The sequence below is a fragment of the Neoarius graeffei genome, chromosome 10 (assembly GCF_027579695.1).
Source record: "Neoarius graeffei isolate fNeoGra1 chromosome 10, fNeoGra1.pri, whole genome shotgun sequence".
Lineage (NCBI taxonomy): Eukaryota > Metazoa > Chordata > Actinopteri > Siluriformes > Ariidae > Neoarius > Neoarius graeffei.
In genome coordinates, this window is record NC_083578.1 from 89,881,447 (window position 1) to 89,896,542 (window position 15,096).

At 40.1% G+C, this 15,096-nt stretch overlaps 1 protein-coding gene across 1 annotated transcript in view; it reads left to right on the forward strand.

Annotated features, from left to right (window-relative positions):
* obscna (obscurin, cytoskeletal calmodulin and titin-interacting RhoGEF a) overlaps nucleotides 1–15,096 on the forward strand; it is a 107,705-nt gene continuing 92,609 nt past the window's right edge. The window contains 6 exon segments of the mRNA XM_060932759.1: nucleotides 1–155; nucleotides 8,355–8,424; nucleotides 8,518–8,784; nucleotides 12,179–12,340; nucleotides 13,736–13,840; nucleotides 13,929–14,195. Of these exon segments, the coding sequence (XP_060788742.1) occupies nucleotides 8,418–8,424; nucleotides 8,518–8,784; nucleotides 12,179–12,340; nucleotides 13,736–13,840; nucleotides 13,929–14,195 (808 nt within the window). The 5' untranslated portion in view covers nucleotides 1–155; nucleotides 8,355–8,417.

Sequence of the window (15,096 nt, forward strand, 5' to 3'; positions counted from 1 at the left end):
GTGTAGCTGGAGAAAAAAGAGAGAAAACACTTTCTGCTGTCTGGAAGCTCAGGGAACGAGGGAGTGTGTGCGGGACGACACAGGAGACTCTGGCCAAAGTTTTTTTTTTTAATCTTTAGGGATTTGTGCAAAACCTTCAGCTAACGATGCAGCGGGTGAGTAATAACATGACGATCAGTTTATACAATCAGTCATCAACGCAACATCTTGTTATAATATTCTGCAGAAGGCTGAGCAGGAACATTACGGGTAGACGAAATTCAGTTTCAGAAATTTATACCAATTTTATTATTATTGTGAAAAAGCTTCAGGATATGTTTATAAAGATTTACTCAATAAATTTAAATGTCACAAACCTCACAGTATCACATTTAATGCTGTGTGTTAATATCTCAGACTGTTATTAATCATGCGTTTTTATATTTTTATTTATCTCTCTTGTGAATATTCCAGAAAAAAAAACTTTATATAAACATTTGTTGTTGTTGTTTTTGTTGCTGTTGTTGGTGGTGTTGTTGAGTGAGTTAGCTTGGTATCATATTTCATAGATAGATAGATAGATAGATAGATAGATAGATAGATAGATAGATAGATAGATAGATAGATAGATAGAAACCTTGATTTAAATTTAAATAAAAAACAACAACAGGGCAGTCCAATCCATGGCTATAGGCCTCTGTTATGAAAGTTACACATATACAAGATACAATAAATATAAACTAAAAAAGGAGTTAGTTATGATTAGTATGAATTAACAATATTTACAATATGTATATATTCAACATATTCAAATTGCTTATAAATACAAAAACTACATTAAAAAAGAAGAAAAAAGAACTATAAACTATAAGCTTAAAGCAGGACAGCCTTTCAATTTCATAAAATCGGTGAAATTTAGTTCCGTCTGAAATGTGGTGATTGTGATATCTGTTTATTTCTGTAATATCTCACAAAATATCAGGCCATTCTGTGGCTGGGAAGTTATTTAATTTGAGGGGATTAAAGCAAATAATGTGCATGAAATCGCTCGCTTGGCGCAGTCAAGCAGACAGAGGAAGTCCGTGTGCGCATGCGCAGGTTTACCTTCTTCTTCTTCTTTTGGGTTTTACGGCAGCTGGCATCCACAGTGTTGCATTACTGCCATCTACAGGTTTCCCTTTGAGCGTGCACTGACAGTTCCATCATTCTGTCGCTAAACGAACAGCTGATCACACCGAGGTGCTCGCTGAGCGCCCATATTTATTAGTTTGGTCCTGCGTTTCCTTTCCTTCGTATATAACATAACGTTTTTTCTTCTCGCTTTCCATTACTGTAGTCGCTCTTTCACGTTTCATTCGCACACTCACGTCCTCCATTTTTTCTCTCCTGTTTCAAATTGGTATCCCACAATGCCTTGCGTGAACGGGGAAATCCCGCCACGTGATGCATGACGTAGTATCTTGAATTGGGTCATCGTGAAGCAGGAAAAAATAGAGGAGAATTTAGGACCACGTGGAGATAAATTCAATAATTGTTCTATTAAAAAAACTAATAAAACTGTAAGTCTGTGATTCGAATTCGGTCACTAAACAAAAATAATTGGGTGTCGGGAAAATTTTTATGACCTACACTTGAAAAATCTGAAAGGCAGTACAGCTTTAATCTATTAAAAATGATACAGAAGTGATAATACAAAGTTGAATTTCATCATCATCATCATCATCATCGTTTGAGTTCACCTCTCTCCCTCTTTCCACACTGTGACACACTGAGTAATTAATTTAAAAAGCTGATCACAATTTATCATACATCTTCAGATTATTGAGTATTAATTCTGCTCTGAAACTCAACACTGTAGTCAAAGTGTGTAACTGTTTTATTTTCCTTTTCTTTAATTTCACCGATTTTGAACTCAAACCTCATGTTGTTTGTATGATATCGGCTGGAGAGAGGAGTAGTATTAAATCCAGCACCACTGTCTTTTCTTGTAATTACACTCAAAAACTACGAAACTCCAATTAGAGGCCAGTATCATCATTCTATATCATCAGAGGACCCTTGATCAGAGACATTGTTTTTTTTTTTTTTTTACAGATATTTTTATGGATAAAGTTATGAATTAAATGACAGAGAGCTGTAAGCATAGCATATGAGTGCTTGGTCAGCTTATCCTTCAAACCACAGGCATGTTTTCTTTCAAGGAGAGCTCATCAATTAACCAAAACATAGGCATTTTATTCATTATTCTTAATTCAACAAACCAAAATAGTAAATTCAATTAGATGAAAATGATACAACATCCACACACACGTTGCGATCTCATGACCTCAGTTTAGTATCATTGCTTAATTACACAGCGCACAAGTAACAGGATGTGCTGGATCAAGTGCTATTTTACGCACTGCTAAATAATTAGGGCAGAAGCCATTTTGTTCAATTAAATCAAAGTTTTCTGTGATTAATGTGATAATTCAAAGTAAGACTATTGCAGTATTATACTGGGAAATATACTACAGTGGTGCTTGAAAGTTTGTGAACCCTTTAGAATTTTCTATATTTCTGCATAAATATGACCTAAAACATCATCAGATTTTCACACAAGTCCTAAAAGTAGATAAAGAGAACCCAGTTAAACAAATGAGACAAAAATATTATACTTGGTCATTTATTTATTGAGGAAAATGATCCAATATTACATATCTGTGAGTGGCAAAAGTATGTGAACCTTTGCTTTCAGTATCTGGTGTGACCCCCTTGTGCAGCAATAACTGCAACTAAACATTTGCGTTAACTGTTGATCAGTCCTGCACACCGGCTTGGAGGAATTTTAGCCCGTTCCTCCGTACAGAACAGCTTCAACTCTGGGATGTTGGTGGGTTTCCTCACATGAACTGCTCGCTTCAGGTCCTTCCACAACATTTCCATTGGATTAAGGTCAGGACTTTGACTTGGTCATTCCAAAACATTAACTTTATTCTTCTTTAACCATTCTTTGGTAGAATGACTTGTGTGCTTAGGGTCGTTGTCTTGCTGCATGACCCACCTTCTCTTGAGATTCAGTTCATGGACAGATGTCCTGACATTTTCCTTTAGAATTCACTGGTATAATTCAGAATTCATTGTTCCATCAATGATGGCAAGCCGTCCTGGCCCAGATGCAGCAAAACAGGCCCAAACCATGATACTACCAACACCATGTTTCACAGATGGGATAAGGTTCTTATGCTGGAATGCAGTGTTTTCCTTTCTCCAAACATAATGCTTCTCATTTAAACCAAAAAGTTATATTTTGGTCTCATCCATCCACAAAACATTTTTCCAATAGCCTTCTGGCTTGTCCAGGTGAGTTTTAGCAAACTGCAGATGAGCAGCAATGTTCTTTTTGGAGAGCAGTGGCTTTCTCCTTGCAACCCTGCCATGCACACCATTGTTGTTCAGTGTTCTCCTGATGGTGGACTCATGAACATTAACATTAGCCAATGTGAGAGAGGCCTTCAGTTGCTTAGAAGTTGCACTGGGGTCCTTTGCGACTTTGCCAACTATTGCATGCCTTGCTCTTGGAATGATCTTTGTTGGTCGACCACTCCTGGGGAGGGTAATGATGGTCTTGAATTTCCTCCATTTGTACACAATCTGTCTGACTGTGGATTGGTGGAGTCCAAACTCTTTAGAGATGGTTTTGTAACCTTTTCCAGCCTGATGAGCATCAACAACGCTTTTTCTGAGGTCCTCAGAAATCTCCTTTGTTCGTGCCATGATACACTTCCACAAACATGTGTTGTGAAGATCAGACTTTGATAGATCCCTGTTCTTTAAATAAAACAGGGTGCCCACTCACATCTGATTGTCATCCCATTGATTGAAAACACCTGACTCTAATTTCACCTTCAAATTAACTGCTAATCCTAGAGGTTCACATACTTTTGCCACTCACAGATATGTAATATTGGATCATTTTCCTCAATAAATAAATGACCAAGTATAATATTTTTGTCTCATTTGTTTAACTGGGTTCTCTTTATCTACTTTTAGGACTTGTGTGAAAATCTGATGATGTTTTAGGTCATATTTATGCAGAAATATAGAAAACTCTAAAGGGTTCACAAACTTTCAAGCACCACTGTATAGTCCTTGCTTTACAGTAGGCGGAAATAAGTATTCAACACCAGTTATTTTTCCATTAAACATATTTACAGTGCAGCTATTTGCATTAATGCAATAAAACAACACAGAAAAAAGAAATCATAGTATTCCAATCCATAACAAGTTATGTGCTGTGTAGTGGAATGACACAGGAAATAAGTATTGAACGCAGTAAGAAACCCAGCTGATTGGACGAACCAGTTCTCCTCCCTGTGCTAATTAGAATTAACCGGGTTAGTGCTTGTTAGTAGGTTAGTACTTCAACTCTTTGGGAAAAAAAAGAGTGTTGGATTAACACCAATGTCTGCTGAACCTTTCATATAAATAGCCGCACAGAAAAAAATAATTAGCATGCTAAATACTTATTTCCCCCAGTGTATTTTACTGTTATCCATTTTCAAGAGGAGTAAACAGAGTTTTGTTGTGCAACTATTGTAGTAATCCCTCAAGAAATAAACACACCCATCCTTAGAATAAGACAAGAAAAGTCTTCCTGGTTTGGGTTTCTTCCTAAACCCCATTCAAGCTGAATGAAAAGGGACGAGGAACCCAGGAACAATAGCAGTTCATAAAAGTACAACCCTAATTCCAAAAAAAGTTGGGACACTGTATAAAACATAAGTAAAAACACAATGTGAAGATTTGCAAATCATGGAAACCCTATATTCATTGAAAATAGTAGAAAAACAACATATCAAATGTTGAAATTTTGAAATTTTATTGCTTTTTGAAAAATATATGCTCATTTTGAATTTGATGTCAGCAACATGTTTCAAAAGAAGTTGGGATGGGGCAACAAAAGACTGAAAAATGTGTGTAATGCTAAAAAAAACCCTAATTTGGCTAATTGTCAACAGGTCAGTAAGATGATTAGGTACAAAAAGAGCATCCCAGAGAGACGGAGTCTCTCAGAAGTAAAGATGGGGCGGGGTTCACCGCTCTGAGAAAGACCGTGTGGGCGAACAGTGCAACAATTTAAGAATAATGTTCCTCAATGTAAAACTGCAAAGAATTAGTGGATCACATCATCTATGGTCCATAATATCATTAAAAGATTCAGAGAATCTGGAGAAATCTCTGTGTGCAAGAGACAAGGCTGAAAACTGACATTGGATGCCTGTGATCTTCAGGCCCTCAGGAGACGCTGCATTAAAAGCAGACATGTGTCTGTAGTGGAAATCACTGTATGGGCTCAGGAACACTTCAGAAAACCATCGTCTGTGAAAACACTTCATTGCTGCATCCACAAATGCAAGTTAAAGCCAGGTATAAACAATATCCAGAAACCCCGCCCCCTTCTCTGGGCCCGAGCTCTTTTACAATAGACTGAAGCGAAGTGGAAAACTGTCCCGAGGTCTGACGAATCAAAAGTAGAAATTATTTTTAGAAATCATGGACCCCACGTCCTCCAGGCTAAAGAGGAGAGGGACCATCCGGCTTGTTATCAGTTCACAGTTCAAAAGCAGCATCTGTGATGGTATGAGGGGGCATTAGTGCACATGACCTGGGTAGCTTGTACATCTGGGAAGGCATCATTAATGCTGAATGATATAAACACGTTTCAGAGCAATATGCTACCAGACAAAATCTTTTTCATGGAAGGCCTTCCTTCTTTCAGCAAGACAACGCCAAACCGCTTTCTGCACATACAGTGGGGCAAAAAAGTATTTAGTCAGCCACCAATTGTGCAAGTTCTCCCACTTAAAAAGATGAGAGAGGCCTGTAATTTTCATCATAGGTACACTTCAACTATGAGAGACAGAATGGGGGGAAAGAATCCAGGAAATCACATTGTAGGATTTTTAATGAATTAATTGGTAAATTCCTCGGTAAAATAAGTATTTGGTCACCTACAAACAAGCAAGATTTCTGGCTCTCACAGACCTGTAACAACTTCGTTAAGAGGCTCCTCTGTCCTCCACTCGTTACCTGTATTAATGACACCTGTTTGAACTCGTTATCAGTATAAAAGACACCTGTCCACAACCTCAAACAGTCACACTCCAAACTCCACTATGGCCAAGACCAAAGAGCTGTCAAAGGACACCAGAAACAAAATTGTAGACCTGCACCAGGCTGGGAAGACTGAATCTGCAATAGGTAAGCAGCTTGGTGTGAAGAAATCAACTGTGGGAGCGATTATTAGAAAATGGAAGACATACAAGACCACTGATAATCTCCCTCAATCTGGGGCTCCACGCAAGATCTCACCCCGTGGGGTCAAAATGATCACAAGAACGGTGAGCAAAAATCCCAGAACCACATGGGGGGACCTAGTGAATGACCTGCAGAGAGCTGGGACCAAAGTAACAAAGGCTACCATCAGTAACGCACTACGCCGCCAGGGACTCAAATCCTGCAGTGCCAGACGTGTCCCCCTGCTTAAGCCAGTACATGTCCAGGCCCGTCTGAAGTTTGCTAGAGAGCATTTGGATGATCCAGAAGAGGATTGGGAGAATGTCATATGGTCAGATGAAACCAAAATAGAACTTTTTGGTAAAAACTCAACTTGTCGTGTTTGGAGGAGAAAGAATGCTGAGTTGCATCCAAAGAACCCCATACCTACTGTGAAGCATGGGGGTGGAAACATCATGCTTTGGGGCTGTTTTTCTGCAAAGGGACCAGGACGACTGATCCGTGTAAAGGAAAGAATGAATGGGGCCATGTATCGTGAGATTTTGAGTGAAAACCTCCTTCCATCAGCAAGGGCATTGAAGATGAAACGTGGCTGGGTCTTTCAGCATGACAATGATCCCAAACACACTGCTTGGGCAACGAAGGAGTGGCTTCGTAAGAAGCATTTCAAGGTCCTGGAGTGGCCTAGCCAGTCTCCAGATCTCAACCCCATAGAAAATCTTTGGAGGGAGTTGAAAGTCCATGTTGCCCAGTGACAGCCCCAAAACATCACTGCTCTAGAGGAGGTCTGCATGGAGGAATGGGCCAAAATACCAGCAACAGTGTGTGAAAACCTTGTGAAGACTTACAGAAAACGTTTGACCTCTGTCATTGCCAACAAAGGGTACAGTATATAACAAAGTATTGAGATGAACTTTTGTTATTGACCAAATACTTATTTTCCACCATAATTTGCAAATAAATTCTTTAAAAATCAGACAATGTGATTTTCTGGATTTTTTTTCTCATTTTGTCTCTCATAGTTGAGGTATGCCTATGATGAAAATTACAGGCCTCTCTTATCTTTTTAAGTGGGAGAACTTGCACAATTGGTGACTGACTAAATACTTTTTTGCCCCACTGTATTAATACTGCATGGCTCCATAGTAAAAGAGTCCGGGTGCTAAACTGGCCTGCCTGCAGTCCAGACCTGTCTCCCATTTAAAACATTTGGTGCATTATGAAACCTAAAACACCACAAAGGAGACCCCGAAGTGTTGAGCAACTGAAATTGTATATCAGGAAAGAATGGGACAACATTTATCTTTCAGAACTACAGCAGTTGGTCTCCTCAGTTCCCAAACGTTTACAGTGTTGCTAAAAGTAGAGGTGATGCAGCACAGTGTTAAACACGCCCCCATCCCAACTTTTCTGAAACATGTTGCTGACGTCAAATTCAAAATGAGCATATATTTAAAAAATTTTTTCTCAGTTTCAACATTTGATATGTTGTCTTTGTACTATTTTCAATGAAATATAGGGCTTCCTTGATTTGAAAATTATTGCACTGTTTTTATTTACAGTTTACACTTTTTTTGAATTGGGGTTGTACATCATATGTGATGAATCAGGAGGATATCAATCCTCTGAAATCATCTCATCTCATCTCATTATCTCTAGCCGCTTTATCCTTCTACAGGGTCGCAGGCAAGCTGGAGCCTATCCCAGCTGACTACGGGCGAAAGGCGGGGTACACCCTGGACAAGTCGCCAGGTCATCACAGGGCTGACACATAGACACAGACAACCATTCACACTCACATTCACACCTACGGTCAATTTAGAGTCACCAGTTAACCTAACCTGCATGTCTTTGGACTGTGGGGGAAACCGGAGCACCCGGAGGAAACCCACGCGGACACGGGGAGAACATGCAAACTCCACACAGAAAGGCCCTCGCCGGCCCCGGGGCTCGAACCCAGGACCTTCTTGCTGTGAGGCGACAGCGCTAACCACTACACCACCGTGCCGCCCCTCTGAAATCATATCCAGGATTTTTAATTAGTGTGTAAATATAAAAAACTTGTCATTTTATGTAAATATATTCTTTTTCACTAGGAGAGGAAATGGTGATCCCGGTAGAAACGGACATAAGCTTGTGAGTGAATAGACGGCTTTACCATGGCTCGTAAGGACCATATTCATTTGGAGTTACACTTTTATAAATTTAATTTTTTCTAAAGGTGTCAAAAAGCTTCCTCGTTTATTGTTTACTGTTTAGTGAACAAGATTCAGGTGATCAAAGGCCTTGAAGATGTGACATTGTGTGAAAAGGAAGCCTGGACGTTCGAGGTGACTCTGAGTCATGCTTACATCCGAGGCATGTGGACAAGGAACGGGCTGCCGTTCAAATCGAAGCCCACGTGTCGTATCACAATGCAGGGGAAGAGACACACTCTCACTCTGACACGTGTCTCCCTGTTAGACATGGGCCTGATCACCTTTCAGGCAGAAGGAGTGGAGACCTCGGCTAATCTCACTGTCACAGGTAACAGCATGCAGTGACATCTCCTGAAACTCATCAAACATCATTGAATAAGACCAAGTCCACTTGTCAAGCCGATGCTCCACATCACTGGAATAAAAAAAAAAGATTTCTGTCATGAGATGTTTATGTAAAGTTTCAGGAAGGAGTCTCCAGTGTCAGTGATTTGTAACAAGAAAGTAAATTCTTTGCAAATTCATTATTGACAAATTGCTGTGATATAAGAGGAATAACATACTTCAGGACACTCTGATTCTGGAAAATAATCAACTCTGAGGCTGTAACAATAACTCCGATTCATATCAAGCAGCATCATACCACCCAGTTGTTTTTTTATTCCTTATACTGTATAATGCATGGGACTATACAATGTATACACTAGTATAAAGCTTAGGTCAATACTTTGCATGGTAACATGGGATGATTTATATAAAATAGTGCTGTAAAATTAAAAAAAAAATTTAAAGCATCTTTGACATCCATAAAATTCCCTTGTAGCAGGTAAACACTGTTAGAGTTCAAATTATGGCAAAGTCATACAGAAGTGGACACATTTGTTGGTACCCTTCCATGAAAAAGGAAGAACCCACAATTTTCTCTGAAATAACTTGAAACTGACAAAAGTTAATGGCATCCATCATTGCTTATTCCATGTTTAACACAAATCAGACTTTGCTTTTGATTTTTGATTCAACTGAAAATTTTATATAACAAAACAAATGAAAATGGTATGGACAAAATGAATGAACCCTTTATTGTCACTAGTCACAAGTACCAGTGAAAGTGGCCATCAACCCGTCCATACATATACACATACATACAATTGACAGAGGAGGAGTAGACAGGACAGGAAGACAGGGATGGAAAGAAAAAATACAGAGTAACATGAGGAGAAGGGAGGAAAAAAAGCAACCCCCACACTATGCTCCTGTGGGGAGTACAGTGTGGAAACATTAAAAAAACACCTCAGCACATAAGCACAAAATAAGTACACTTTACAACATGAAAACTCGGGACTTGAGGGGTGAGGGGGTGAGGGGGGCGATCAGGGGAGGGGGTGAGGGGTGAGGGGGAGGTAACCCAGCGCAAGCAAGCAGCCGTCCGTTCCTGCAGCCATGACGGCGCTGGTCATGCACCCGCTTGTCACGCTCGGGGTAAAAAGCGGCGACTGTGGGAAGTGGGGGAAGGAATGCAAGAGTGTCTCACTGCAGTGATCTTCAGGGGGAGTTGTTGTTCCAGCAATGGCCTTGACCAAGGCCAGTGCTGTCTGAAGGGGCCGAAAGCAGATAAGAATGGGATTGTTTGGTCTTGGGGCGAGTAGACGCATTCTTTTACACAGCTACTCTGTTTGTCCATTCTGGTCTCCGAATCAATCCATTTTCCTTTGCAAAGCCAAAAGCTTCTCCATGATGTTATCCATGTTGCGGTTCAAGTTCTGAATAGCCACAGTCTGAGTGCCGACAGCTCTGCCCACCGCTTCAATCATGTCGGGCAGCTTTATGGGGCTTTGGACAGCTGTCACCGTTTTCTGATTTCCTCAATAAACCAGGGCAATGCCTAATCCAATCAGCAAAAGACCTGTAATCATGGTTCCGAATAGGTAGATGTCTTCAATGTCCTCCACAGAAAGAACCGCCAGGCACATGACCTGCCACTTCTTCCGCACGTCCATCGTGTAGCCAGCTGCGAACGTTCCGGCAGGACAGGCTGGTTCCCCCGAACCCAGGCTTCTCATTGAGAAAATTGTGTCAATTGCGTTGAGAGACCAATTTATCAATTCCATGATTTTTAGTTTGGAGAGCAGTGTGGAGAGAGTCTCTCAAAAGTATAGACAGTAGACAGACGAGACGAGAGGAGCAAAGCAGGGAAGATAAGGGAGAGGAGAGGGAGAGAAATGCGACTGCCTTCTGTGAGAGCATGGAGAAGAAAATGATGGGACCCTTAATCTAATATTTTGTTGCACAACCTTTAGCAGCAATCACTGCTAACCAGTGATCTTTGTAGCTCTCAATGAGACTTCTGCATCTGCCAGCAGGTACTTCAGCCCACTCTTCCTGAGCAAACCGCTCCAGCCGTCTCAGGTTTGAAGGGTTCCTTCTCCATGCGGCATGTTTCAGCTCCTTCCAGAGATATTCAATAGGATTCAGATCAGGGCTCATAGAAGGTCATTTCAGAATAGTCCAATGTTTTGTTATTCGCCATTCATGGGTGCTTTTAGCTGTGCATTTTAGGTTTTTATCCTGTTGGACGTCCCATGATCTGTGACTAAGACAGACCTCTCTGATATTGGATAGTACATTTCGCTGCAGAATGCCTTGATAGTCTTGAGATTTAATTGTGCCTTGCGCAGATTCAAGGCACCTCATGACAGATGCAGCAAAACAGCTCCAAATCATAACCGATCCTCCTCCATCTTTCACGGTAGGTATGGTGTTCTTTTCTTTGAAAGCTTCATTTTTTATTCTGTGGACATAAAATTGATGTTACTTACCAATAAGCTTGAGTTTTGTCTCATCTGTCCAAAGGACATGCTCCCAGAATCATTGTGGCTTCTCAATATGCATTTTAGTAAATTCCAGACTGGCTTTTTTAAAGTTTTTTTTCAACAATGGAGTCCTCCTGGGTTTTCTTCCATTGAGCCTACTGTCACCCAAAAAGTGATGCATGGTACAAACAGACATTGATGTACCTTGAGCTTGGAGTTCAACTTTTATCTCTTTGGAAGTCGTCCTTGGCTCCTTTTCTATCATTGGCATGATCCTTCTGTTCAATGTGTGGTCGATTTTCCTCTTGGAGTCACATCCAGGAAGGTTGGCTACAGTCCCATGGAACTTAAACTTTAATATTTGCAACTGGAGTCACAGGAACATCAAGCTGCTTGGAGATGGTCGTATAGCCTTTGCCTTTAACATGCTTGTCTATAATTTTCTTTCTGATCTCCTCAAACAACTCTCTCCTTTGCTTTCTCTGTTCAATGTGGTGAACACAATGATACCAAACAGCAGAGTGACAACTTTTCTCCATTTAAATAGACTGAATGACTGATTACAAGATTGAAGACACCTGTGATACAAATTAAGGTTAAATAATTAGTTTCAAATATCACTATAATCCAATTATTTATAATCTTTTCTTGGGGTACCAATAAATCTGTCCAGGCCATTTGAGAACATCTTTGTAAAATAAACAATAAACCATTTCTTTTCACACTTTTTGTTTTAGTCTATGATATACCAAAGGCATGCAAGTGTACATGAGAAAATTGCTTTTAATTTCATTACTTTTCAGGAGGAGTAAGGCATTGTTTCAATGAGCTGTAAGGGTACCGACAAATTTGTCCATATCTATAAAACTTTTTTTGAGACACATTTTTATTTTCACTCTTCTTTTCATCCAGCCAGAGACATACAGATCCTAAAACATCTTCAGGATGTCAGTGTGACGGAAAGGGAAAGTGTGACATTTGTGTGTGAAGTAAACCTGGAGGACATGGATGGAAAATGGTTCAAGAATAGCAGCAGGATAAAAGCCAGAGACAGCATTAGAATTAGACAAGAAGGTAAGTGTCAGTGCCTGAATAGTTGTTAACTTGTGATTTATACCATTTATAGCACTTTTGAACTTTCCACTCTGATTGGTCAGAAGGTGTTGATTAATTCTCTCTAACAGCAGCTCTGACAGTAGAGCAGCTACACATCATGGGCTTATGTTAATGCACTCGTATAATGATACATTATTGTTTTTCTGAATGAGTAACAGCTCATTCACTGGGATTTGTACATGGGATGTGCCAAAATTGTTATAAACAGATTAAAAAATGTGTGTAATCATTGATATGGTGGATTTTTCTGTAAGGAGAAATGCGTTTATGTAACATTTATGGAAGGAGTCTCCAGTATCAGTGCTTTGTAACAGGGACAGAAGAGTTTACACTTCTTTGCGGTTTTGCAGTAACATGACATGTTGTGTTATTTTAACTTATTAACTTCAAGAGCAAGAAAAGAGAGGCTGGTGTGGGACAGACTGTTTATAGCTGCTATAATGTAAATGAGAAGAGGAACAAACTTGCTTCATGGATGTTCTACAACATGAAATGTAACTATAAACAGATAAAAAGTACATGCTGTTCTTTAATAAATGTACTGTATGTTTGTAATTGTTGGTAAATTGCTTCAGGGTGGTAAGAGTGACTCTGCTTCATTAGAAGGCCACTTCAGAATAGTCCAACATTTTGTTATTCACCATTCTTGGGTGCTTTTAGCTGTGTGTTTTGGGTTTTTATCTTGTTGGAGGACCCATGACCTGCAGCTGAGACAGAGCTTTCCAACACTGGGTAGTACATTTCACTCCAGAATGCCTTGATAGTCTTGGGATTTCATTGTTACCTGCACAGATTCACAGAAAAGCAGCCACAAATCATAACCGAGTTTCCTCCATCTTTCACAGTAGGTACGGTGTTCTTTTCTTTGAAAGCTTCATTTTTTTTTTCCATGGACATGGATGCGACTTGCCAACAAGCTTCAGTTTTGTCTCATCTGTCGAGAGGACATGCTCCCAGAAGCACTGTGGCTTGTCGATAGGCATTTTAGCAAATTCCAGTCTGGCTTTTTAAAAAGTTTTTCTTTCAACAATGGAGTCCTCCTGGGTTTTCTTGCATTGAGCCCACTGTCAGTCAAAAAGTGACGGATGGTACAATCAGATATTAATGTACCTTGACTTTGGAGTTAAACTTTTATCTCTTTGGAAGTTGTCCTTGTTATCAAACATTTAATAAACTCTGAATTTATTAAACTGTGTATGAGCTGTTACTAATTGTTGGTAAATTGCTTCAGGGTGGTAAGAGTGATTCCACTTCATCACACCATCACATTATTTTGCTATTACAGCATGACACTAAGTGTTTTATTCCTTACTTTAGTCATTCTCATGAACTTGTCTCCAAACATAAACATAGGTAAAACTCACTCACTGACCATCAAAGCCATCAAGCCAGAAGATGCTGGTGAAATCACCTTCACAGCAGAGAGAGTTTCATCAACAGCAATGCTAAGGGTCAAAGGTAAAAATCAATAAAAACACTTAGCCAATCATAGCTTTGGGATGTGTAACGTTCACGGTTTAAAACAGAGCGATTTGTTTGGTTTCAGAGCTTCCAGTTCAGATTATGAAACCACTGCGGGTGAAGGTTGCCATGTATAGACACCGCGCTCTGCTGGAGTGCCAGGTCTCCCGTGCTAACGCTGAGGTCACATGGTACAAACAAAATAGAGAAATTGTACCCAATGGGAAGTACCAGGTTATTAGTGAAGGTCTTTACAGGCAGCTGACCATCGAAGAAGTGGGATCATCAGACGAGGACACCTTCATTTGTGATGCTGGTGATGATAAGACTTCTTGCCAATTGTTTGTAGAGGGTGAGACACTTGTAATCTGATCATTTACACTCTCAGAATGTCAAAATCCCTCCCATGCCAGAACGTGGTCTTTCCAGGCAGTCTCCCATCCCAGTACTAACCAGGCCCTTAAGGTGCATTGGGTGGCACCGATCTCCGCTTCTATAGCCCTCTGCCTCTTGCCTATTATACAGTTAGGCTTGCAATGGGGGGGGGGGGGGTAGTCCTCTGGTAACCACGAGAGTTTGACTCCCCACTCCCATCTGTATTGCAGCTTGCCTTGCCAGATGGCAGTAGGTACCATTTTTATGATGGACACGCTAATCATGTCAAAATCATGTCAATATACATGCAATAATAAATGCAATTTTCAAATGTTTGTCAGCAAAATAGCTTAAGGTATACTATAAAAAAACCCAGCTAGCCAGTTCGCATGATTTGGCAAGATACTGTAATATGAGTAATGCTACTGAATTTACTATCTTACATTCATTCATTCATTCATTCATTCATTCATTCATCTTCAGTAACTTCTTTATCCTGGTCACACTCATGGTGGATCTACTCTCTCCTGGGAATACTCAGCATGAGCCAAGAATACACCTGGATGAATATACACCAGTCCATCCCAGGGCACTCATTCACACCTAGGGGCAATTTATTCTTGTCAATCCACTTCCCGCTATTTTTTTTTGGAAGTGGGAAGAAACTAGAGAACCAATGGAGAGAGGAGAACATGTGAAACTCCACAAAAACAGTATCCTATGTTTTGGCACAAACCAGAGACCCTGGAGATGTGAAGCTACAATGCAACACCTCACGAGTCTTAAATCAGAACAGTCATGGATTCATGTTTGGCTTGGATTTTAGCTTATGAGATTCAGTTTTAACATGTTTTATATTACATGTAATATGGATGTAG